Source organism: Salvelinus sp. IW2-2015, linkage group LG30, assembly GCF_002910315.2.
Source record: "Salvelinus sp. IW2-2015 linkage group LG30, ASM291031v2, whole genome shotgun sequence".
NCBI classification, from domain to species: domain Eukaryota; kingdom Metazoa; phylum Chordata; class Actinopteri; order Salmoniformes; family Salmonidae; genus Salvelinus; species Salvelinus sp. IW2-2015.
This window is the reverse complement of record NC_036869.1, coordinates 17,212,618-17,237,626: the sequence shown is the minus strand read 5'-3', so window position 1 is coordinate 17,237,626 and position 25,009 is coordinate 17,212,618. Positions and strand designations below refer to the sequence as shown.

Below are 25,009 nucleotides of genomic sequence, written 5' to 3'. Positions count from 1 at the left end.
AAAAGCTTAAATGTCTTGAGTCAATAAGTATTCAACCCCTTTGTTATGTCAAGCCTAAACAAGGTCAGGAGTAAAAACGTGCTTAACAAGTCACATAATAAGTTCCACGGACTCAATCTGTGTGCAATAATAGTGTTTAACATGATTTAATTTAATGACTACCTCATCGCTGTACCCCACACATACAATTATCTGTAAGGTCCCTCAGTCGAGCAGTGAATTTCAACCACAAAGACCAGGGAGGTTTCCAATGCCTRGCAAAGAAAGGCACCTATTGGTAGATGGGTAAAAAATAAATAAAAGCTGACATTGAATATCCCTTTGAGCATGGTGAAGTTATTATTCACACTTTGGATGGTGTATCATAACACCCAGTCACTACAAAGATACAGGTGTAATTCCTAACTAAGTTACCGGAAATGAAGGAAACCACTCATTGATTTCACCATGAGGCCAATGGTGACTTTAAAATATTTAGTTAAACGATGGCTGTGATAGGGAAAAAAAGGATTGATCAACAACAGTATAGTTACTCTACAAAACTAACCTAATTGACAGTGAAAAGAAAGAAGACTTATACGGAATTAAAATATTCCAAAACATGCATCCTGTTTGTAACAAGGCACTAAAGTAATACTGACAAAAATGACTTTTTGTCCTGAATATAAAGTGTTATGGGGTAAATCCAATACAACACATTACTGAGTACCACTCTGCATAGTTCAAGTATAGTGAAGGCTGCATCATGTTATCGGTATGCTTGTAATCGTTAAGGACTGGATATTTTTCAGGATAAAAAATAAACGTAATGGAGCTAAGCACAGGCAAAATCATAGAGGAAAACCTGGTTCAGTCTGCTTTCCACCAGACACTGGGAGATTAATTTACCTTTCAGCAGGTCAATAACTTAAAACACATGGCCAAATATACACSAGTTTTTACCAAGAAGACAATGAATGTTCCAGTGGCCGAGTTACTGTTTTGACTTAAATCTACTTGAAAATCTATGGCAAGACCTAAATGTGGTTGTCTAGCAATGATCAACAACCATTTTGACAGAGCTTGACAATTTGGGGAAATAARAATGGGCAAATGCTACACAATCCAGGTGTGGAAAGCTCTAATGCCGTGTTCACATTGGCAGTTTGAAGTGACTCAAATCCTATTTATTTGCATATCCAATTTGAATGTGTTACTTTTCCTGCAGTCTGAATAGCCAGAAAGCACATGGAATCTGGACACATTTCAAACCACCCATGAAGGTCAGGTACAAATCTGATTCCTGGCCATCTGATTATTTGCCCTCAAGTGGTTTTTAGATTGTTATTTGGCATAGCTTGTTGCTTGCTAGCTAGGTTACTGTGTTGACAGTTAGACAAGAACATGTGGTAGCTAAAGAGCTTGTTKATTTTTTACAAACAAATTWGTGAATGTGCTAGTAYGCTAAATAGTTAACTAGCTAGGACTCGTTTTGAAAGTTGGATCCTCTTATCCTTTTGAGGCTTTAAAAGTGGCCTTTTCTCCCCAATTTTCCATCTTGTCTCATCGCTGCAACTCCCCAACAGGCTCAGGAGAGGCGAAGGTTGWGTCATGCATCCTCCGAACACCTGCGCACCTTAAAACCCGCCAGCTTAACCCGGAAGCCAGCTGCACCAATGTGTCGGAGGAAACACCGTACAACTGGCGACCGGGGTCAGCCCACAGGCACTCGGCCCGCCACAAGGAGTCACTAGAGCGCAATGAGCCAAGTAAAGCCCCATCGGCCTAACRCTCCCCTAACCCGGACAATTGTGCACCGTCCTATGGGACTGCCGGCCACGGCCGGTTGTGGCACAYCCCGGGAATGAACCCAGGTCTGTAGTAATGCCTCTAGCAGTGCGATGCAGTGCCACTCAGGAAGCCCCGCTGCATAACTTCTGAGTGACAGGAAGCATGAGCACCACCACCAATCAACTTACACCACTGTACACACACCCGTTACTATGACAAGTAGCATAGCCTTGTCAGCAAATGACTGCTGTCTGAACACACACAAATCCGATTTGGTCACTTGTAACTTGCTGTTTGTATAGCCAGTAGTCCAAAACGGATTTGAAAAACAAAACTGATTTGAGCATTAAGGCCTGAACAAGGCTTTAGAGACTTACCCAGAAAGACTCACTGCTGTAAACGCTGCCAAAGGTGATCCTACAAAGTTTTGACTCAGGGGTGTGAATACTTATGTAAGTGAGACATTTCTGTATTTCATTTTCAATAAATGTGAGAAAAAAATCACTTTGTCATTATGGGGTATTGTTAGTAGATGGGTGAGAAAAATATATTTAATCGATTTTGAATTCAGGCTGTAACACATCAAATTGTGGAATAAGTCAAGTGGTATGAATACTTTCTGAAGGCYCTGTATATGCCACTTTTCTCGTTGAGCATTCCATGCACARAGCTGCAGTGGTACACAGATTCAGTCTCAGAGTTCAGTGAACAGATATCTTCTGSAAGTTTTGCTCATTATCTCTGGGGAGAGAGAACGTACAGAACATCAAGGCAATGTAGAGATCATCACTTAAACATTGTTAGAATCAAAAAGGTGTTGTTTCAGTTATCAAATCCATGCAAAACATACACAAATTAAACAGTTGTACATACTTTTTTCGTTGYAAAAGAGAGAATATAACTCTATAAAAATATTATCCCCCAGATAAAAAGACTGCTTATCAGGCTGGAACATTTTACGAAARCAAGAGTGGAACTGCATTTTTTTAGAGTAATTACATTAGCCATTGACAGAAACGGAGTGGTCTACCTACAAGTCTGTACAACCCTTCAATTTCAGTTTCCAGATTATACCAGAAAACCAATCAATATCTCAGCATAATAGACCTTAGTAAAGGAAAACGCCAAATAACTTTACAGTATGAAGTGCTTTGTGTGTCAACCTCATAAAATAACCTCCCACAATTGAATTCTGTTTTCTGAACATTCAATTGAAGGGAACAATTTTGGACTGAGTGAAAGAGCATTGTCTGAGTGCCTTTTAATAGCAGGGCAACAAACATAGCCAGGTGGATAGATAGGGGGGAGAGCGAGAGAGAAGGATACTGAAAAGTAGAGAGTTGGATAGTAAGAATGGGGTGAGGGAGAGATTATTTTAGAACATAGCTATTAGTGGAGAACCTCAGGCACTTGTGGCTCTGACGGGTCACAGTGTCAACAGTCAAGGCCAAGGCGGGGTCAGGGTTAAGGCGACTGCGGTAACGCCTAGGGGGAGAGAGAGCCAAGAGTTCCCATTTCTCCATGTCAAAGCTGGTCCATGCACCTTTCTCTCATCCCATCCAGATTTATAACGTGTGTAATTTACACACACAGAGGAGAGAAGACACCATAACCTCAAGCTAAGGGCCTAACATTCCTCTCCAAAGACATGAAAGGGCAAAATAGTTGTGTGCAGAAGCCAGTTGCAGATTCCACACGTGTGTGTGTCCACTAGGCAGGTATCCTCAAAGGTCTGCTCATTCATCTACAGTATGAACAAATTGCAGCGTTAAAGTGATGGATTAGTGAAAGCTACATATGACAAAAGTGACACGTGCACACACATACGCACACACATATTTATTCCTATAAATAATCAAATAAGAAGAATATAAAATCCTGTCACATATACCATGAATATATGCAACTACAACTACTGCAACGACTCCAAACAAACTACTGTAGCTCCCTCTGACAATAATAGATGTGATCAGCCAGTGGAGCTCAACACCAACCCTCCCCCCATACCCAAGTAGCAAATCAAACCCTAATCATCTCATAGGGTTGACATTATTCACAGGAGCTGTCTTCGAGGAGCTCCACCATACAGGAGAATAATTCAATCATGCAGACCATACCATCATGAGGAATCTCCATGCTTCCCTCCCACAGGCWTCTCACAGACAAGAGGCAATAATACAAGCCTCAATATAGCCAAGCTAGTTGTCTCTTAATTCTATACTAATATATGGAATATTGGAATATGTGGCTGAAATATGTAAGGGTTTAGATACAGGCAGTGCCTTATTAATAGTGATGGGATGGTGTATGGTTCATAGTGGTCCAATGATATTAGATTATGAAAGGTCTCTATGGCATTCATTATTCCGTAAGGGGTCGAGGTGGATTTTCCCTCACGCATTTCTATAAACAATGCAGGTATAGGCTAATGTCTTTCGATGGGTAATTTTAAAAAGAATCAACTTAAAATCTACTTCATCATCTGCCTGATAAAGGTTGTTGTGACAGAAAAATCACCTTGTTTAAAGCGTTTTGTCCAATAAAATCCAAAATGTGTCTACAGAATGTATGGCCTTCTGTCTGCATATTTTCCACCATACCTCCTCGTACCATAAGCCTATTTGTGAAGATGTTAAGCTGAGAGGCCATACGGCCCCACTCCCAGTGAGTGATGGGACTACAGCGACTGGGGCAGAGTGGAACAGGTAAAACCTCACCTCTGGGTATTGGCTTTGTGATTGTGAGGCGATGCGACATATGGAGAAAGGGCCACGCTGTCGATCGAGCGAAGATTAACAAGTAACATCTGTCAGCATCATCCGGCAGAGAACAAACAATGAACAGATAATGTGACAACGTTCAGACGTTGTCGTGGGAACCCGGGGGAAATTACTGTAAGTCAGATGCATCCTGTGAATATTCAAATGCACTTCTGTCGCTAGAAACAATTAACAACAGACTGGAAGAGTTGGGTGATGTGACAGGAACTGTGTGTGTGTGTGTGTGTGTTTAAGAGTGAGAGAATGTGTGTGTGTGTGTGTGTGTGCGAGTGTGTGTGTGTGAGACCTCTCAGAAAGTGTAATGAATGATGAATGATGCTGGTCAATAGAGGCCAATTCCTCCTGACCATATGGACGTAATCACGTGGGATCTTCTCTATTGCGGGGGTTAACTAGGTGCCTTTAAACTGGTGCCTGCCTACCTGCCTGAGAGCATCCGTCACCTGTCACATTCCTATCCACTCCAAATGACTCTGTTTCAATGTCAAGTTACATTGATGGAGCTTTTGCTCCATGCTTCATAACTCAGTAAAGCCTGCACTTGCATTAATGGAATCCCAGACTCTCTCTGGCTAGGCTACAGCCCTATTTTGCTCACTTTCAATTTGGCTATATGAACAGTGCATCCATCTGCGATGAGGCATGCTTTGTTGATTCATCATGGTTTTGTAGCATGGGGAAATTAAATTGCGTTGAGTTGTTTATTTATTGCTGATTTTGTACATGATGAATGCTGTACGTTTGCAGTGGTCTGCAATGTATCCATCAGCTAGAGCGGGGATGGGCAACTGGAGGCCCGCGGCTCCCCTTTTGTAAGCCCGCGGATCAATAGTAGAATACACGAGGTGCAATTTTGAAAATTGGTTGTGCATCAGCAGTTTTTCTCTTGTTATGTCAGTCACTGACAGTCACTCAAATAGCCCGACAAAATTTAGTTTAGAGCCCTCAAAAGGCTACGGCCGACTCTGACTGCATGTGTTGGTATGGATGTGGGTACGCAGCCCCCCACGAGCCACTGCGGCCCCTCAAGATGAGTTCAGAATTTTTTGTGGCCTCCAACCCCATCAAAGTTGCCCATCCCTGATCTAGAGCCATGTACAGTAAACGGGTTCCTGTCACCACAAGCTGACTGACCGAGCCAGCCAGGTATTTTTTGTTTTGCCATGAAACTGTTATAAAACCTGTTATAACACCATCCTATGAATGACACAATGCCTGTCACTCAATAGGGAGCAGTATCCCTATCTCACTCATAATTTTTTGACTGATCGCTGTCATACGTGTCATTTCCGGTCACAACTTGCAGACTTGTTTACGTGCTGCTATGCGTTTTGTTGCTAACCTTACTTTGCTATCTGACAACTTTACGGTTTTTACTTTTTAATTACCGTGTATATTTTTAGTTTTCCCCTCACTCAACTTTTTTTCATTCAACTTTTTTACTCCGGACACTTTATCTGGACATGGTTCGTCAGGACCTCCAACAGCCGAAGCTAAGTAGTAACATTAACATGATGCCTTCTAATTSCAATCGCTGTACTKATAATATACAGGAGAACGATRGCCTTACGGCGATGATAGCTATGCTACAAGCCCWGCTTCAGACGCAATCGTTAGGCAAGGGTAATTTCAGTGTAGGAAAGGATGAAACAGCGCCTGTGCCACCAGTAAGTACAGATTMTAGTATAAATCCCCTCGCAAGGTCCCCGCAGCCAGGCAACATTCTCATGCTTTCTGGAAGGAAATGCTGTAGGAATGCTCAACCGGTGTCACTCATTCAGCCGACAGAAGCTTTCAACCGGTTCTCCCCATTAAGCAGCGAGTCGGAGTCAGAGGCCGAGCCTCTGGTCTCTACTCCTCCCGTTACGGGGTCTGAGACACCGAAGTCTCCCACCATTAGCTCTGACAAATTGAAAACCCTTGTCATTGGCGACTCCATTACCCACAGTATTAGACTTAAAACGAATCATCCAGCGATCATACACTGTTTACCAGTGGGCAGGGCTACCAACGTTAAGGCTAATCTGAAGATGGTGCTGGCTAAAGCTAAAACTGGCGAGTGTAGAYAGTATTCGGGATATTGWTATCCACGTCGGAACCAACGATGTTAGGATGAAACAGTCAGAGGTCACCAAGCGCAACATTGCTTCAGCGTGTAAATCAGCTAAAGATGCGTCGGCATCGAGTAATTGTCTCTGGCCCCCTCCCAGTTAGGGCGAGTGATGAGCTCTACAGCAGAGTCTCACAACTCAATCGCTGGTTGAAAACTGTTTTCTGCCCCTCCCAAAAGATAGAATTTGTAGATAATTGGCCCTCTTTCTGGGACTCACCCACAAACAGGACCAAGCCTGGCCTGAGACAATTACTCGATGCCGATGCATCTTTAGCTGATTTACACGCTGAAGTAATGTTGCGCTTGGTGACCTCTGACTGTTTGATTCGTTTTAAGTGACGGACCCCATCCTAGCTGMAGGGGTGCTCTCATCTTATCTACGAACATAGACAGGGCTCTAACTCCCCTAGCTCCACAATGAAATAGGGTACAGGCCAGCCTGCCAGCTTAGTGGAGTCTGCCACTAGCACAGTCAGTGTAMTCAGCTCAGCTCTCCCAATTGAGACCTTGTCTGTGCCTCGACCTAGGTTGGGCAAAACTAAACATGGCGGTTTTCGCCTTAGCAATGTCACTAGAATAAAGACCTCCTCCATTCCTGCCATTATTGAAAGAGATCGTGATACCTCACATCTCAAAATAGGGCTACTTAATGTTAGATCCCTCACTTCCAAGGCAGTTATAGTCAATGAACTAATCACTGATCATAATCTTGATGTGATTGGCCTGACTGAAACATGGCTTAAGCCTGATGAATTTACTGTGTTAAATGAGGCCTCCCCTCCTGGTTACACTAGTGACCATATCCCCCGCGCATCCCGCAAAGGCGGAGGTGTTGCTAGCATTCATGATAGCAAATTTCAATTGACAAAAAAAACTGCTGAGTTTTTGTCTTTTGAGCTTCTAGTCATGAAATCTATGTAGCCTACTCAATCACTTTTTATAGCTACTGTTTACAGGCCTCCTGGGCCATATACAGCGTTCCTCACTGAGTTCCCTGAATTGAGGTCATGGCAGATAATATTCACATTTTTGGTGACTTTAATATTCACATGGAWAAGTCCACAGACCCACTCCAAAAGGATTTCGGAGCCATCATCGTGGGTTTTGTCCAACATGTCTCCGGACCTACTCACTGCCAAAGTCATACTCTGGACCTAGTTTTGTCCCGTGGAATATATGTTGTGGATCTTAATGTTTTTCTTCATAATTCTGGACTATCGGACCACCATTTTATTACGTTTGCAATCACAACAAATAATCTGCTCAGACCCCAACCAAGGAGCAACAAAAGCCGTGCTATAAATTCTCGGACAACTCAAAGATTCCTAGATGCCCTTCCAGACTCCCTCCACCTACCCAAGGACGTCAGAGTACAAAAATCAGTTAACCACCTAACTGAGGAACTCAATTTAACCTTGCGTAATACCCTAGATGCAGTTGCACCACAAAAAACATTTGTCATAAGTAACTAGCTCCCTGGTATACTGAAAATATCCGAGCTCTGAAGCAAGCTTCCAGAAAATTGGAACGGAAATGGCGCTACACCAAACTGGAAGTCTTCCGACTAGCTTGGAAAGACAGTACCGTGCAGTATCGAAGAGCCCTCACTGCTGCTTGATCATCCTATTTTTCCAACTTAATTGAGGAAAATAAGAACAATCCGAAATGTATTTTTGATACGGTCACAAAGTTAACTAAAAAGCAGCATTCCCCAAGAGAGGATGGCTTTCACTTCAGCAGTGATACATTTATGAACTTCTTTGAAGAAAAGATCATGATCATTAGAAAGCAAATTACGGACTCCTCTTTAAATCTGCGTATTCCTCCAAAGCTCAGTTGTCCTGAGTCTGCACAGCTCTGCCGGGACCTAGAATCAAAGGAGACACTCAAGTGTTTTAGTACTATATCTCTTGACACATTGATGAAAATAATCATGGCCTCTAAACCTTCAAGCTGCATACTGGACCCTATTCCAACTGAACTACTGAAAGAGCTGCTTCCTGTGCTTGGCCCTCCTGTGCTTGGCCCGCCTCTCTTGAAAAAGCCAAACCTTGAACTCCTATAACCTATAAAAAAAAACTASCGGCCTATATCGAATCTCCCATTCCTCTCAAAAACAAATTGAAAAAGCTGTTGCGCAGCAACTCACTGCCTTCCTGAAGACAAACAATGTATACAAAATGCTTCAGTCCGGTTTTAGACCCCATCATAACACTGAGACAGCACTTGTGAATCGTGGTAAATTACCTTTTAATGGCGTCAGACCGAGGCTCTGCATCTGTCCTCATTCTCCTAGACCTTAGTGCTGCTTTTGATACCATTGATCACCACATTCTTTAGGAGAGATTGGAAACCCAAATTGGTCTACACGGACAAGTTCTGGCCTGGTTTAGATCTTATCTGTCGGAAAGATATCAGTTTGTCTCTGTGAATGGTTTGTCCTCTGACAAATCAACTCTAAATTTCGGTGTTCCTCAAGGTTCTGTTTTAGGACCACTATTGTTTTCAATATATTTTACCTCTTGGGGATGTCATTCGAAAACATAATGTTAACTTTCACTGCTATGCGGARGACACACAGCTGTACATTTCAATGAAACATGGTGAAGCCCCAAAATTGCCCTCGCTGGAAGRCTGTGTTTCAGACATAAGGAAGTGGATGGCTGCAAACTTTCTACTTTTAAACTCGGACAAAACAGAGATGCTTGTTCTAGGTCCCAAGAAACAAAGATATCTTCTGTTGAATCTGACAATTAATCTTGATGGTTGTACAGTCGTCTCAAATAAAACTGTGAAGGACCTCGGCGTCACTCTGGACCCTGATCTCTCTTTTGACGAACATATCAAGACTGTTTCAAGGACAGCGTTTTTCCATTTATGTAACATTGCAAAAATCAGAAATTGTCTGTCCATAAAAGATGCAGAAAAATGAATCCATGCTTTTGTTACTTCTAGGTTAGACTACTGCAATGCTCTACTTTCCGGCTACCCGGATAAAGCACTAAATAAACTTCAGTTAGTGCTAAATACGGCTGCTAGAATCTTGACTAGAACCAAAAAATGTGATCATATTACTCCAGTGCTAGCCTCCCTACACTGGCTTCCTGTTAAGGCAAGGGCTGATTTCAAGGTTTTACTGCTAACCTACAAAGCAATACATGGCTTTTGCTCCTACCTATCTTCCGATTTGGTCCTGCCGTACATACCTAACATACGCTACGTCACAAGACGCAGGGCCTCCTAATGTCCCTAGAATTTCTAAGCAAACAGCTGGAGGCAGGGCTTTCTCTATAGAGCTCCATTTTTATGGAATGGTCTGCCTATCCATGTAGAGGACGCAGCATCGGTTCAACCTTCAAGTCTTTATTGAAGACTCATCTCTTCAGTAGGTCCTATGATTGAGTGTAGTTCTGGCCCAGGAGGTGAAGGTGAACGGAAAGGCACTGGAGCAACGAACCGCCCTTGCTGTCTCTGCCTGGCCGGTTCCCCTCTCTCCACTGGGATTCTCTGCCTCTAACCTATTACAGGGGCTGAGTCACTGGCTTACTGGTATCCCTTCATGCCGTCCCTAGGAGTATGTATGCTCTCTCTAATCTCTCTCTACTCTTTCTTTCTTTCTCTCTCTCTGAGGACGCTGCAAGCCCTAGACCATGCCTCAGGACTACCTGGCATGATGACTCCTTGTTGTCCCCAATCCACCTGGCTGTGCTGCTGCTCCAGTTTCAACTGTTCTGCCTGCGGCTATAGAACCCTGACCTGTTCACTGTGATTACTATTATTTGACCATGCTGGTCATCTATGAACATTTGAACATCTTGGCCATGTTCTGTTATAATCTCCACCCGGCACAGCCAGAAGAGGACTGGCCACCCCTCATAGCCTGGTTCCTCTTTCGGTTTCTTCCTAGGTTTTGGCCTTTCTAGGGAGTTTTTCCTAGCCACCGTGCTTCTARACCTGCATTGATGCTGTTTGGGGTTTTAGACTGGGTTTCTGTACAGCACTTTGATATATCAGCTGATGTAAGAAGGGCTATATAAATACATTTGATTTGATTTAGTGTCCAGCATAAAAGTTCCAATGCTCCATTTGTCCATCAAATTATTTTCACTTCATAACAGTTTTCCTGCAAGTCTTAAATGGACAGCATTATGGCTGGATATCAAAGGTACTGTACAGCCTGTTACCAAACAAATTAATTAGAAGGAATTATAAATGAACATTGATGGAATCCTGTGCCTTTGACACCGAACAGAGGAGTCCAACAGTTGTACTTGTTCAGCCTTCAAAACCATGTCTGTGACTGTGCCCATGGTTACAGAGATACTGTAGCTATATTATTTTACCTTGGGTTGCTCTTATGTCTTATGAAAACACTGTGTTTTCCAGACAGCCAAGATAATTAGGAAAGTAATCCATGCCTGTTAGTGCTGAATTAGTGCAAACTGTCACATTTTTATCCACTATTGCACAGATATTCAATTACATCTTAACCAACAGAAAGGCAAGATAACGACCTCCTCCTTCACTAAACATTGCCTCAAACGATACCACTACCATTACATCTTCTGTCCAGATCTCTTAGCTGTTATTCGTAAGCCTAGAGAGAACCTCTCTGTCCTCTAAGCAGCCCTGTCTGGCTACCGGAGACCACTAAAAGTCTTTCATGCTTAAAATATAACCTGTGGTTCCTGGGGGCGACACTACAGCTCGTTAGGGTACKCTGATGAGTGGGGGACATCAGGAGCAAGCTGTGATCTCATTATCTCGCCGGCCTCTCCGGATARGGTCCAATTGCCTTCGTGTTAACAAATGACCGTATAATTAAAGTTAAACAAATGGGACATGTCATCGCAGCGTAATACTGTCTGGTTGTACCACTTCCCCAACCACCTYSTAGTTAAGGGACATTGAGGAGGCGTAATATTTTCCTTGACCCTAACGCGACAGGGCAGATAAGCTAATGCTAACTTGAGCAGGTAGCAGGAACTGAAAGCAGTCTAGCTAAAAGGTAAAGGATATGGTCTGGTACTGGTTGCGGTTATCGGTTCAGATATACTGGTAACTGCTTATGCTGCTACATATAGAATATACCTAAAAGCTGGCATGGGAAGCACAAACTGAAATGAAATTAAGAGGTTAAGTAATGCCTATGATAATGTTATGGCACTGTAATATACCACACAGCACAAGCCCATAACCGTCTATTCCTCTTGAGCCAAAAGGGGCTGAAAATCAATTTGTCATACATAAACTACTCCATTTTATCCTTTAACTGACTGACACCAATAATTTTCCAGCTCCATAATGTGTCAATGAACCCCGAGTCTCGGTCCCAAACCCCGGCCCCTGCACAACAAAAGCGCTGCCATGGTGACGCATGAGTCATCTGGCCTTAATCACCTGTATATGTCCCTTATGACACCACCGCCACGCCGGATGTGGCCCCAGAAGTTTGGCCCCAGAAGATTCATCAATATCAGGGTCCAATATCCTTCCTGGCACCAGTTCAGAGAGGATATACGTGGAGCTAAGTGCTAGGTTGTGTGGGACTGAGGCGTCTGCCAGGCCTTGGGCACACCTGTATGCCKTCTGGCATCCCTGCACACCCAGGCAGGTAGGCAAGCAGGCAGGGAGCTACAGGGGGTTTACTTACCAAGGCTGGAGACATCCTTGAATGGGCCCCACGATAACATAGCAACGGTATTCTGCAAGTGTGGGCAAGGAGATAGCTGTCTGTGTCAATTGTCTACATGCAATGGATAGAGTGAGGGAGAGTGCAGAGGGAGAAAGAGAAAAAGGAGAGAAACAGCGAGGAGGAATAAATGAGAGCTTGAGAGGAAAAGAGGAGGAAAAGAGAGAAAGAAGATGGAGTGAGGGAGAAACCAAAGCAGCATCATTATATCTGAGTTAGTTTCCCCCTTCTGTCTTTTACCCATAGGCATTTTAAGAGACGGCAGGTGATCCATCGCAGATCTCAAAGCACCACAGGGATCCTTACACCACATTCCATAACTGCAAAGCCTTCCCTCAAATACTTTTTGACACCTCGGCCAAATCATAGCTCTTTATGCCAGAAACACAGACGAGGTCCAAATCGCCATGAGACACACACACACCACAGGAGTTTTATAAACACTGTTACGCTCTTTGTCTGAAAACAAACTCCTAAATCTCCCACTAATAGCCTGTTTCAGCCCACCAACAGCTCTTACAAAATCCCAGTTTTTTTTAAAAATAACGCTGAATACAGGCAAGTTGCAATAATGTGGCAGAAAATAGTTTTCTTGCAGACAACTCTTATGTTCAGACACTTTGAGAWCAATCCGTTGCAAAGAATCAATACTTAGTCCCTTACGTCTCTTTTACCTGTTTGAACGCGTGTTAAAASACCTCTGCAACTATTGCATATATAACATCTGTAAGGGTAAAGGTTATTTCAGTTGGGGCTGAATCCTCCTATTCAGTATTAGCCCTGAGACATAGCTGTAGACTCCTATGACACTACAGCTTTCTATCAGGGTTAATGCACTATTTATTTGATGTAATGTATGTGTGTATTCTACTGTTGTATCTTCTCTGAACATTGTATAGACATCTACAACCATGTTTGGTGGTTCGTGATGACTGTTGGTAAACTTCCGTCATTCCTGCTTTTAGATCTTGGGCGATCATTTGTCATGACAGATTTATAACAACGTCATGCTCATTTTAAAAGGAAAATAGTTAAGGTTTACCTTGGTTTTGCTCAACACAGCATTCACAAGTAGATCATTGCTCCAAAATGCTTTGAAATGTCCAGTGCTTATTTTTAATTGACCATTTTCCAACCCTGAACTTTCCTTCAAAGTCTACTTGAAATGAAGCACATTGCAGTTGTTTCTCCAAAGAGCGAGTGGGAATGAGGATCACATTCAAGGCCTTTCTTCTTCAGAAAAGTTCAAACAAAAATATCACAAGGGCAATGTTTTCTAATTGTCGCATCCACTCCCAATGACAAATGTACAGCAGTCCACTCCACCGCCAGGGATAGCCTCAGCACCAACCAAGAGGCCTCTGGAGCTCCAACTTACCTGTGTGTCGTCAAGTGAATCTTCTATATGCTGAAATCCTGGTTGAAATCCAGGTTTTGAATTGCGATTTGAAGACAGCCACAGCAATTTCCAGATTTCAGAGGTTGGTCACTCATACCTTCGACCTTACCTTCAGATATCTCATTGTTCTCCTCAGTGACACTGGTGTCTTTCTGGTTTTTGGGTCGTACATTCTGGGGCTGTACYTTCTCATTGTCAGGCTCTGAAAGTTGGGCAGAAACAAACCAAACACATTTCCATTGACACATTATACTGTAGAATACATTTTGTCAAAGATGTTAGAACAATGGCAATCACACAGATCAACTATTTCCTTTGATAAACAACCTCATGAAATCATAGAATAAGTTGTAAAAGTTAAAAGGCTCTTCTCACTCTTAAATGTTCCTTGAAGTGGCTTGCTCTTCTGAGCACCTTTCACAYCAGTGACCTTGACTGTGTACAACTTTCTGGGGTCAAAGTCTATGATCACTTTGGCTTCCTTCTTTGTCACCTCTAGTTCAGTCTCCTCTGCATCTGTAATTGGAAGAAAGTAACAAACAAGACCAAACTTAGAAATTGGTTTCACTTGTGTTCTGATTTGTTTATTAAATGCATTCTATTGAAAATTAGTTTATCATAATAAAAATAGTTTAKWWWWWTWWWWTTTRWATTAGACTTTTTTGAAATCTCCTTTCCAGGTGAAATGTCAGGAATGACAATGATGTTGAGTTGACGTGCTAGTCGCAATGAAGGATACTACTGCTACGGGGGTATATTGGCAGTAAACGAACTAGTCAGTGGCTAAATGGCTGCTGCAGGACAAGTAAAGAGAGGCCTCCGCGATCCAACACACCTGAATTATTTTAAGCAGTACCCACAGCACATGAAGAACCTCAGTTGGACTCACTCAACTGTCTCTCTCTTCAAAAACAACTTAACAGGGCTGTTTGTAAAAAAAAAAAAACAGGAGAATGCACTCACTGTGTCGCCTACTGATTCAAAATCCATTTAGATCAATTTACACTGGCAGAGCATTGAAGCACTTAAGGTAATGTAGCTAAGTAGCTCAAATGTACTATTTATGCATTGACCTTAGGTTTCATCATTCTTGTTCTGCATATCAGAACAGAACTACGGAATTACAATTATCATGACATTTAACACTCATATTTCACGGTTTCACTGACACGTACAGTTCCTCCTTTATTACAATGATGGTACATCTGCTTTGCATGGCCTGAAGGCAACACGTTGCAAATGGAAGTGAGTGGGCATGTTGTAGAAATGGGGGTGTCATACCTTGTCAGATCTTGTTTAAAGATTATTCAAAAAACGATGTAGTGGGGGGGTGTGTCCATCATAGGTCATTCATAGGCATTATTGACCAATACTTCCGAATGTACCACAGCATACTTGAAAACCACTGATTGTTTTATATTTTTCAGCAAAATGTCTGTGTTGATACAGCACACTCCGTATACATGATACATAATGCATCAGAAACGCACAGTGGTCACACTTACCTTACCCTGTATCTTATAACGGTCAAGTCAATGTGCATTTTGAAACCTGATGAAGATGGGAGTGTAAGGGCTCTATTTTGGCTGGTGTTAAGCCAGCGCAATGTCAAAATCACGCTCATTGGCAATTTGGACCGGCGCTCMGCAACTTTCAAACACTTGCGCCAGGATTGGTAATTTACCTTTCTTATATGAGCTCTCTTGCGCTGAGGTGGGAGGGGTGGCAATATCTGAAGTGTGTCCTTAAAAACGTGCACCAAAGTGCKAATTTCAGGCAGCGCTGGTGGGGATATTTAAGACCAACCAAAAGCTGGTCTTAGCAGTAACGACATGGATTTTGACAGRGGAAGCGCAGCCTATTCTTCCGTGATGTACAGAGCCCATATGCGCAAATATGCACATGGAACAAGAGAGGTGTTCTTTGTGTCCCTAAACCTCAACCTCATTTCCTTTGATTTGATTAAAATCCAACCATTGCCTCCCCTCCGCTCAATGAAGGCTGTTTTTTTTTTGTCCTGCCCAATGCATTCAGCAAGTGTCACGATCGTGTGGAAGAGATTCGGACCAAAACGCAGCATGAGGAAAATAAGCCATCTTCTTTTAATAAATGAACGAAGATGAACATGANAGACTATTGATTAAGGGTTTGGCCCGTGAGATCGCTTTGAAATACATCTTAATCACCAAAGCTGTATTAAAAGATAATATTTGGGAGCAGCAAAAATGTGAGCAGATATCCCCTTTTTATTTGTATTTCTTATCCTGGCCATGCATTAGCCAAGGAGACTATCGATTAAGGGTTTCTAAAAAATAATGGTCTACTTGTGAGGCTTTTGCCATCATGCTTTTGCATTATTCACAATTCACATAGGCCTAACTGCAGTGAGACTCCATTCAGCTTGTATTCATCCCCATTTCCAAAGAGCGCCTCTRGTCTGGCTACCAAAGACGTGCTCCGCCAAACATATTCAAATTATTCAGTCAGTCCTATAACACCATATCAAGGGTAGGCCTAGGCTATATCTTGCTTATTAAGAACATGCCTCACACATACAAAACAATTTATGGGATGCATAAATACATTTAGGCCTATGCTCGTTGAAGCCAATTTCAACAATGTTGACTGTCAATTACTCATTACTGTAGCCTATGCTATTTAATAAATGTAATATCAATCCACAATAGATTAGGATGAGAATATTTCGTGCCCCCTGCCAAATTGACAACAACGCAAAGACTGTCAATAACCTATAGAACTTGTCACTGCATGCAGTATTAAGTGGCCAAGCCCTCATCACACCTRCAATTTATGTATTAATCAAACCCTACCCCTTTCGTGSCACTACCAGCTACTACGCCTATAATTCTGGTTGTGAAAATAGCAAAAATATTTCTGACACACCCCTAAACCTATAGAGCTACTGCCAGCGCTAAGATTTACRATTGCATTGGGTTTGTTAAAATAGAGCCCTAAGTGTTGGAGAAGGGAGTAAGAGTTACTACCCACAATCCAGTGCTGCATTCAATTCCACCCCAATCATGATGATTTGTGTATGTCTGCGGGTGTCACCCTCTGTCAAAGTAACTCTTCTTCAACGAACAAAGGCTCACTGACTAGCCTCTCTCAGGAGCTCCCATTTCAACCCACACGTAATATAAAAACTCTGACTGACTCCGCAATTGGAATGCCATTCTGAGCAATGACAAACACTGAACTGCAGGGGTGGAGAGAAAGAGAGCAGAGGGAAATCAGACCTGGTTTCAAAMAGCATTTGTTTTCTTTAAAATACTAAAATACTTCAGCTGCGCAAGATTGAGCTTGCCTGGTGCAAAGGAACCAATGGAATAGCCCCAAAAGGGCAAACCTCGCCACCCGTACTCCAGGTAGGCTCGATCAAAAGCTCATAGCATTTAAAAAGACAAACAAATACMATTTGAACCCAGGTCTGGAAGAAAAGGTTGAAATATCCTCCATTCTGCAGCTGGCATGAAGAGAAGTTCACCAGAGGAAGCCAGCTTGGTGGGGAAATGTGCTCGTTCAGCAGGGTGCCAGGGGTGGGATGAGATTGTGTCCCATGCCCCGGCTGGCCTCAGGCAGTTTAGATACAGCTGCTTCTGCTCTGCTCACTGAGTCTTATCTGARGCGTACTCCATTATCTTGATCAACACCAGCTCAAGGCCAGGCAAGCCACTGAAGCTACAGCTTCAAGTAAGGACAAAGTAAAAGCCATGGTGGAATGTCATGGAGTCTATCTATACATTGAGAATGGGCCATGTATTAATATGTTTCCTTAAGAACAACTTGAGAAGCGAAATGGTAGGCTGTACTACACAGTGAGTCAATCGCCTAATAGGTGTATCAATCATAGTGATTATTATAGATTACAAAATGGATGTTTGGAGTTCATTTCTCATCATGACTATAAAATACAGGAAAATCACACACTTTGAAGTACTCCTATTTCTTTACTGCAAGTGCACGCCAAAAACATTGGCTCTCTCACTGCAATAAGAAAATGGGTGTACAAAAGTGTGTGCCACTCTCCTCTTTTCTTCATGATTATTACCCATCAGTCTGTGTGTTCTTCAACTCCTACTCCAATTGTCATGACTATAGTCAAACCTCCAGAAGACATTCATGTCATAGGAGACGAGTAATAACCCGATTACATTATCATCTGATGTTTAGTTGATATGTAATTATGTTTTCTACACTYCAAGTATAAAGCTGTTGTGAAACACGCAACATAAGTTAGACAGCCTCCTTCAGGGCCGAATCGTAACTTGATCGTCCGTTCTCATTGCTGGACCTTACCTGATTGTGTGCTATAAATAAATCTGTAGCTTTCAAAGTCTCCTTTCGGTTCTTTCCATGACACATGCAGCTGGGTTGCGCTCAGGACTTTGAAACGAAGTCTTCGTGGGGTGGCAACTAGACAAAAAAAGACAGAAAACACAGTTTTACAATAACTGACTAACTCAAGAAGCGTTTGTATATAGTATTCAATAGTAATATTGAATGCAMGGTTAATGACACCAAGACAGTGGTTGGAGTTCAATGAGGCGTAAAAACCAATGTTCTTTGAAAAAAACTCTCCAAATTCAGTAACTAGCAGAGTGTGAAGGGTTTGGGGATTTTTTTGCCAATGGAAATGCATGAAACTCGAGATTCCCCAGTTAAAAGTGATTATGAAACAGTTAGATTGAACTCCAGCCAGTGTTTGGCGAGGTAACAGGCACTCTCCATCTGTGTTTCAACAGTCCTAAAAGATTGAATCTTGGCCAATTAAAAAGATACAGATTCAAAGAGTACCACAGATGTCACAAAAAAGCAAAGTCACATTCTCTCCCTTCCTTTGCCATTGATAGCTCTCATATCTCTTTTGGCGGGGGGTCTTTTGTGCAGCACTTATCTCAGCACCAAAGTACCATCCCCGATCTCATCATGATTGCATTTCGCCGGAGCAGTCGAATTGAGATTGTATTACAAAGAGTGTGCTCTTTACTTTGAGGCCTTTTCAGAGTAGAATGTGCCTTTTTTTTTCAATTGCAGCAGCGACAAATTGAAAGGCACTGGAATAGCATTTARTCCTGTCTTCAAGAAGATATCTATCTGCAAGTAGAGCGATATACCACTTTCACCACTTCCTCCTGGGTCAACATCCCATCAGCTCTGCACATCAGGCAGAAGTAGGCATTACCAAATCCCAGAGAAAAACAAACAAACCAACAAAAAAAAACATTCCCATCCAATTTGGTAACAACAGAAAAGACTGCAAACAGTCACACAAACTTGTCTTGTTAGTGTCCTCATTAAGAGCAGGCAAGATATATTTTGCCAATGTATTCTTTAAATACCTTCAGACATTAATGTAGGTATGGAAACAATACAATCAAGCGCATAGAAAGGGTTAACTCATCAGAAGGTAAAGAGACTGGAGATGGTGCATGGTGCAAACAGGCAAATTATAATACTGTACCGAGCTCACCAACCTGAAAATGGGGGGTGGGTATTCAGCAGGGCTTATCGCTCTCTGAAAAAAAGATACCTCTTCTCTGAAGAATGTCGRTTKCCCGAGTGAGAGAATTAGAAAGTGTGTTGTTTGTGAGTGTGTTTTTTTAAACCTTCAGAGACTTGGTGCATTCATTTGCACATTTCCAAAACAAACTAGTAGTACAACATCTCCAAGACAAAGGACTTGCCTGTGTGAAGATAGGCTTAAGTTCTTATATATATATTTTCATAGCTGTCTTTTTAAAACAGCCAGAAGGCTGGTGAGGGTTTATGAGGCCTCAAGCACCCATGGGAAGTTTGGAACAAGTCAGACATGGAAAGTGTAATGCATTTTAAATAATCTGTGAAAATGTGTTARTCCAGTGCCAGCCTCTCTACACTGGCTTCCTGTTAAGGCTAGGGCTGATTTCAAGATTTTACTGCTAACCTACAAAGCATTACATGGGCTTGCTCCTACCTATCTTTCCGCACATACCTACACGTACGCTACGGTCACATGACACAGGCCTCCTTATTGTCCCTAGAATTTCTAAGCAAACAGCTGGAGGCAGGGCTTTCTCCTATAGAGCTCAYTTTTTATAGAATGGTCTGCCTATCCATGTGAGAGACGCAGACTCGGTCTCGACCTTTAAGTCTTTATTGAAGACTCATCTCTTCAGTAGGTCCTATGATTGAGTGTAGTCTGGCCCAGGGGTGTGAAGGTGAACGGAAAGGCACTGGAGAGACGAACCGCCCTTGCTGTCTCTGCCTGACCGGTTCCCCTCTCTCCACTGGGATTCTCTGCCTCTAACCCTACTACAGGGGCTTACTGGTGCTCTTCCATGCCGTCCCTAGGAMGGGTGTGTCACTTGAGTGGATTGAGTCACTGACGTGATCTTCCTGTCCGGGTTGCCGCCCCCCCTCGGGTTCGTGCCGTGGTGGAGATCTTTGTGGACTATACTCTGCCTTGTCTCAGGGTAGTAAGTTGGTGGTTTGAAGATATCTCTCTAGTGGTGTGGGGGCTGTGCTTTGGCAAAGTGGGTGGGGTTATATCCTGCCTGGTTGGCCCTGTCCGGGGGTATTGTCGGACGGGGCCACAGTGTCTCCCGACCCCTCCTGTCTCAGCCTCCAGTAATTATGCTGCAATACTTTGTGTCGGGGGGCTAGGGTCAGTCTGTTATATCTGGAGTATTTATCCTATCTTATCCGGTGTCCTGTGTGAATTTAAGTATGCTCCCTCTAATTCTCTCTCTCTCTTTCTCTCTTCTCTCGCAGGACCTGAGCCCTAGGACCATGACTCAGGARTACCTGGCCTGATGACTCCTTGCTGTCCCCAGTCCACCTGGTCGTGCTGCTGCTCCAGTTTCAACTGTTCTGCCTGAGGCTATGGAACRCTGACCTGTTCACCGGARGTGCTACCTGTCCCGGACCTGCTGTTTTCGACTCTCTCTCTCTCTACCGCACCTGCTGTCTCTAACTCTGAATGATCGACTATGAAAAGCCAACTGACATTTACTCCTGAGGTGCTGACCTGTTGAGCCCTCTACAACCACTGTGATTATTATTATTTGAACCTGCTGGTCATCTATGAACCTTTTGAACATCTTGGCCATGTACTGTTATAATCTCCACCTGGCACAACCAGAAGAGGACTGGCCACCCCTCAGAGCCTGGTTCCTTTCTAGGTTTCTTCCTAGGTTCCTGCCTTTCTAGGGAGTTTTTCCTAGCCACCGTGCTTCTACATCTGCATTGAATTCTGTTTGAGGTTTTAGGCTGGGTTTCTGTATAGCAGTTTGTGACATCGGCTGATGTAAAAAGGGCTATATAAATACATTTGATTGATTGATTATAAGGAGGGCCATATTGGGTGATGGGCATGGAAGCCAACTGACCGCCCACCCAGACCTGTAAAAGGGACAGGTTGTTTATCTTAAACCAGAGGGCAGCTCTTCAGAACAGAAGGCTTCTGCCGACAACCAATGGATGCTGTCCAAGGTGTAATGCTACAARACAACTCAAAGCGACACTATACTGTAGCCCAGGTTGGTTAGCATAGCGCAGAGTCCACTCTTAGCACAGGAATGCTGTGYTTTGTTTCACTTGAGGACTGGGCAACGGTGTCAAGACAAGCCCAGATAAACAAACGGCAGCTGTTTGAGGATGCAGTTCTTGTTCTTCTTCACATCAACAAGGTTAAGGTCAAAGGCAGATATATACAGTAAGGGTAGGTAGTTCATGTCAAAGCATATTCTGAAAGCACTTGAGTCGACTGCAAATGGAATGTTAATGATGTGATATTATACACAAAAATGTGCCAATATACCAGAAAATAGTGACCTTTCCCTTTGAAGTAAAATAATCACAAAGTGACAGTGACACAAAGACAAATGCTTCGACAAAAGCTGCACATCAAAAAGACACACACCAGATGACAGAGGATAAGGAGCAGCCTATACGATTGTGTTTACCTTGACCCTGAGCTTGCACAGGTAAGAGAGAGATAAGAACCAGACAGAGTAGAGGACTCCATACCCACGTCTTCAGTCCTATAGCTTGCATCCTTCACACTGGTAAAGGAGAGGAGCTCAGAAAACCTGAGGAGACATTAAAGGGAATGACAATGCTTGATGCTATTGAAAAAAAATTACTTTCATTATTAAAGGGATAATTTGGGGTTTTCGCAATTATCTATACCTTCCCAGAGTCAGATGAACTTGTGGATACCATTTTTATGTATCTGCGTCCAGTACGAAGTAAGTTWGAGGTAGTTTCGCGAGCCAATGCTAACTAGCGTTAGCGCAAWAACTGGAAGTCTAGAGGAACAGCTTGACTGAAAATSTCAAACTATCCCTTTAATGCATTTTCAAAATAAGGGATGGAATTATAAAAGTTCTTATGGATGTAACAATTCACCGATATGCATAGGTCCCCGATTAAGTGCGTAGGTTTGTGGACCCCAAACAGATCCAAATGTAACAACGTTACAAGTCGCCGGTTCACAATTTTTTTCTTCTCATATTACATTCTTTCTACCTTCCAAAAACCTCATATTTTGTGACAACTGATGCGTCCTCTCCTTCACTGTCGAACTACATGTAACTGTGTTGACAGTCATTGATCTAAATGTKATTTTGCATGCCGAACAACCCCAGGCAATATCAGTAGTCTAMTCAAACAGCGCATTGTGCCCAGATTCGCATGCTGACCAACGCGAGGTATGRGGCCTGTTCCTGATCTTGCACATCTGCGTGGCACCTTCAGAATTCAAACGTTAAAATGGCTTGCGTGTGTGATATTAGGCATTATTAGTTGAGTGACAACCTATGTCATTTGCTAGGTTATTGTTATCTATGTGCTTTTGAAAATMGTGTTTTACTGGTATTAAATTAAGCTACCTGAGACACAACCCAGTGTTGTTTCCTCATAATTTCAACCCCKAAAAATCAATGTGATGACGTTGAATCAACGTGGAAAACTGTTTGGATTTGCTAAAAGTCATCAACGTAAGGACATTTTGCCTTTTTTTAACCCGTCTTTTAAACGTAATCCAATGACGTTGAATTCACGTTAGTTGAAAACTCAACCAAATGTATATCAAAACTAGATGTTGAACTGATGTCTGTGCCCAGTGGAAACTCTCATCTGGCTATACCAGCTGAACAGGGATTACTAATATATTTTATTTGTATTGTTCAGGTTCACCATCAGCAATAGTTTTGGTAGTTTTACTTTAAACAATCAGTGTATATAATTGTCTGTAGATACACAGGGTAAAGTTGATCATTTCATAATGAGGACAGTAAACACACGAGGCGCACTGCATGGCCAAAGCAAGAGGTGAAGAGAAGATCCCTCAGTAAAAACMTACAAATGGTCAAAACAATTCCATTTTGAGATGGGGGTGTAATCCAAAYTTGTGCTATATATTCATTGGCTATGTCATAACTAATTTGTAAGCAACTAATATTGATACATTAGTAGCTCAAACACATAATCTGCAAAAATGACAAGATAATTAGTGGGTGACAATTTCAGAACCAAAGTGGGGGGATGGACAAAAAACCTAGGCTACATTGCCCCCAATCTGATAGTGGTATTTCCATTTACATTTAAGTCATTTAGCAGCGGTCTTATCCAGAGCGACTTACAAGTTGAGCCTGGGTAAAGGTTGGTTTGTGTTATGTCAATCTTGCCAGTCTAGAGAGTGCAAGAAGTGGAAAGATAGCACAACAAGACTGGTACCCAGGCTAGCTGTTGACACCCTAGATGTTAGATGTTTTGGGATGGTAGATGCCTTGTCTCCCTTATGGCTCAGCTAAGGTGCCTAGATAGTACATACCCATATACATACATAATTTACACACACACACCACACACACAAACCACCACACACACACACAAATCTAGCTCAGAAGGACTCTCTTCTCTCTGTATACTCAATGATGGTCGCTTCTTGCTGCTGGTGATCTCGGATCACCTCGTACGCAGACGACACTATTCTGTATACTCTTGGCCTTCTTTTGACACTGTGTTAACAACCTCCAGGCGAGCTTCAATTCCATACTCTCCTTCCGTGGCCCCAATTGCTCTAAATAAAGTAAAACTAAAATGCATGCTCTTCAACCGATCGCTGCCTGCACTGCCCGCCTGTCCAACATCACTACTCTGAGACGCCTGACTTAGAATATGTGGACAACTACAAATACCTAGGTGTTGGTTAGACTGTAAAACTCTCCTTTCCAGACTCACATCCAAGCATCTCCAATCAAGTTAAATCTGAATTGGCTTCCTATTCCGCAACAAGGCATCCTTCACTCATGCTGCCAACATACCTTGGTAAACTGCCATCACTACCAATCCGTCGATTCGGTGATGTCATTTTACAAAATAGCCTCCAAAACCCTACTGCAATAAATTGATGCAGTCCTATCAGAACAGTGCATCCGTTGTTGTCACCAAAGCCCCATATCTACCCACTCACGCGACCTGTACACCTCGTTGGCTGGCCCTCGCTTATACTCGTCGCAAACCCACTGGTTTCCAGGTCATCTACAAGACATTACATTACATTTAAGACCTGCTAGGTAGTCCCCCTTATCTCTCAGCTCGCTGGTCACCATAGCAACACCTACCGTAGCACGCGCTCCAGCAGGTATATCTCTCTGGTCACCCCAAAACATTTTTCCTTTGGCCGCTCCCTTCCAGTTCTCTGCTGCCAATGACTGGAACGAACTACAAAATCTCTGAAACTGGAACACTTTATCTCCCTCACTAGTTTAAGCCAGCTGTCAGAGCAGCTCATAAGATTACTGCACCTGTACATAGCCCATCTATAATTTAGCGCCCAAACAACTACCTCTTTACCTACTGTAATTTTTTATTTTATTTTGCTCCTTTGCACCCCATTATTTTCTGTCTCTACTTTGCGCTTTCTTCCCTGCAAACCAACCATTCCAGTGTTTTTTAGTTTTTATTTTCTTGCTGTGTGTATTACTTCGCCACCATGGCCTTTTTAGATTTTATTTATTTATACATATATTTGTTTGCCTTCACCTCCCTTATCTCACCTCACTTGCTCACATTGTATATAGACTTATTTTTTTTCACTGTATCATTGACTATATGTTTGTTTTACTCCATGTGTAACTATGTGTTGTTGTATGTGTCGAACTGCTTTGCTTTATCTTGGCCAGGTCGCAATTGTAAATGAGAACGTGTTCTCAATTTGCCTACCTGGTTAAATAAAGGTTAAATAAAAA

The 25,009-nt window shown here is 42.6% G+C and overlaps 1 protein-coding gene across 3 annotated transcripts in view; it reads right to left on the bottom strand.

Annotated features, from left to right (window-relative positions):
* Nucleotides 1–25,009, bottom strand: part of LOC111955050 (collagen alpha-1(XIV) chain-like) — a 97,749-nt gene that overhangs the window by 71,302 nt on the left and 1,438 nt on the right. For 2 of the 3 annotated variants that reach the window (XM_023975092.2, XM_070435989.1), the window contains exons 2-5: nucleotides 21,719–21,844; nucleotides 18,072–18,188; nucleotides 14,130–14,270; nucleotides 13,864–13,956 (exon numbers count right to left, since the gene is read on the bottom strand). In XM_023975092.2, the coding sequence (XP_023830860.1) occupies nucleotides 13,864–13,956; nucleotides 14,130–14,270; nucleotides 18,072–18,188; nucleotides 21,719–21,809 (442 nt within the window). In that variant the 5' untranslated portion in view covers nucleotides 21,810–21,844. The remainder of the gene's footprint in view (nucleotides 1–13,863; nucleotides 13,957–14,129; nucleotides 14,271–18,071; nucleotides 18,189–21,718; nucleotides 21,845–25,009) is intronic. The other variant, XM_070435990.1, reaches the window with a different exon arrangement.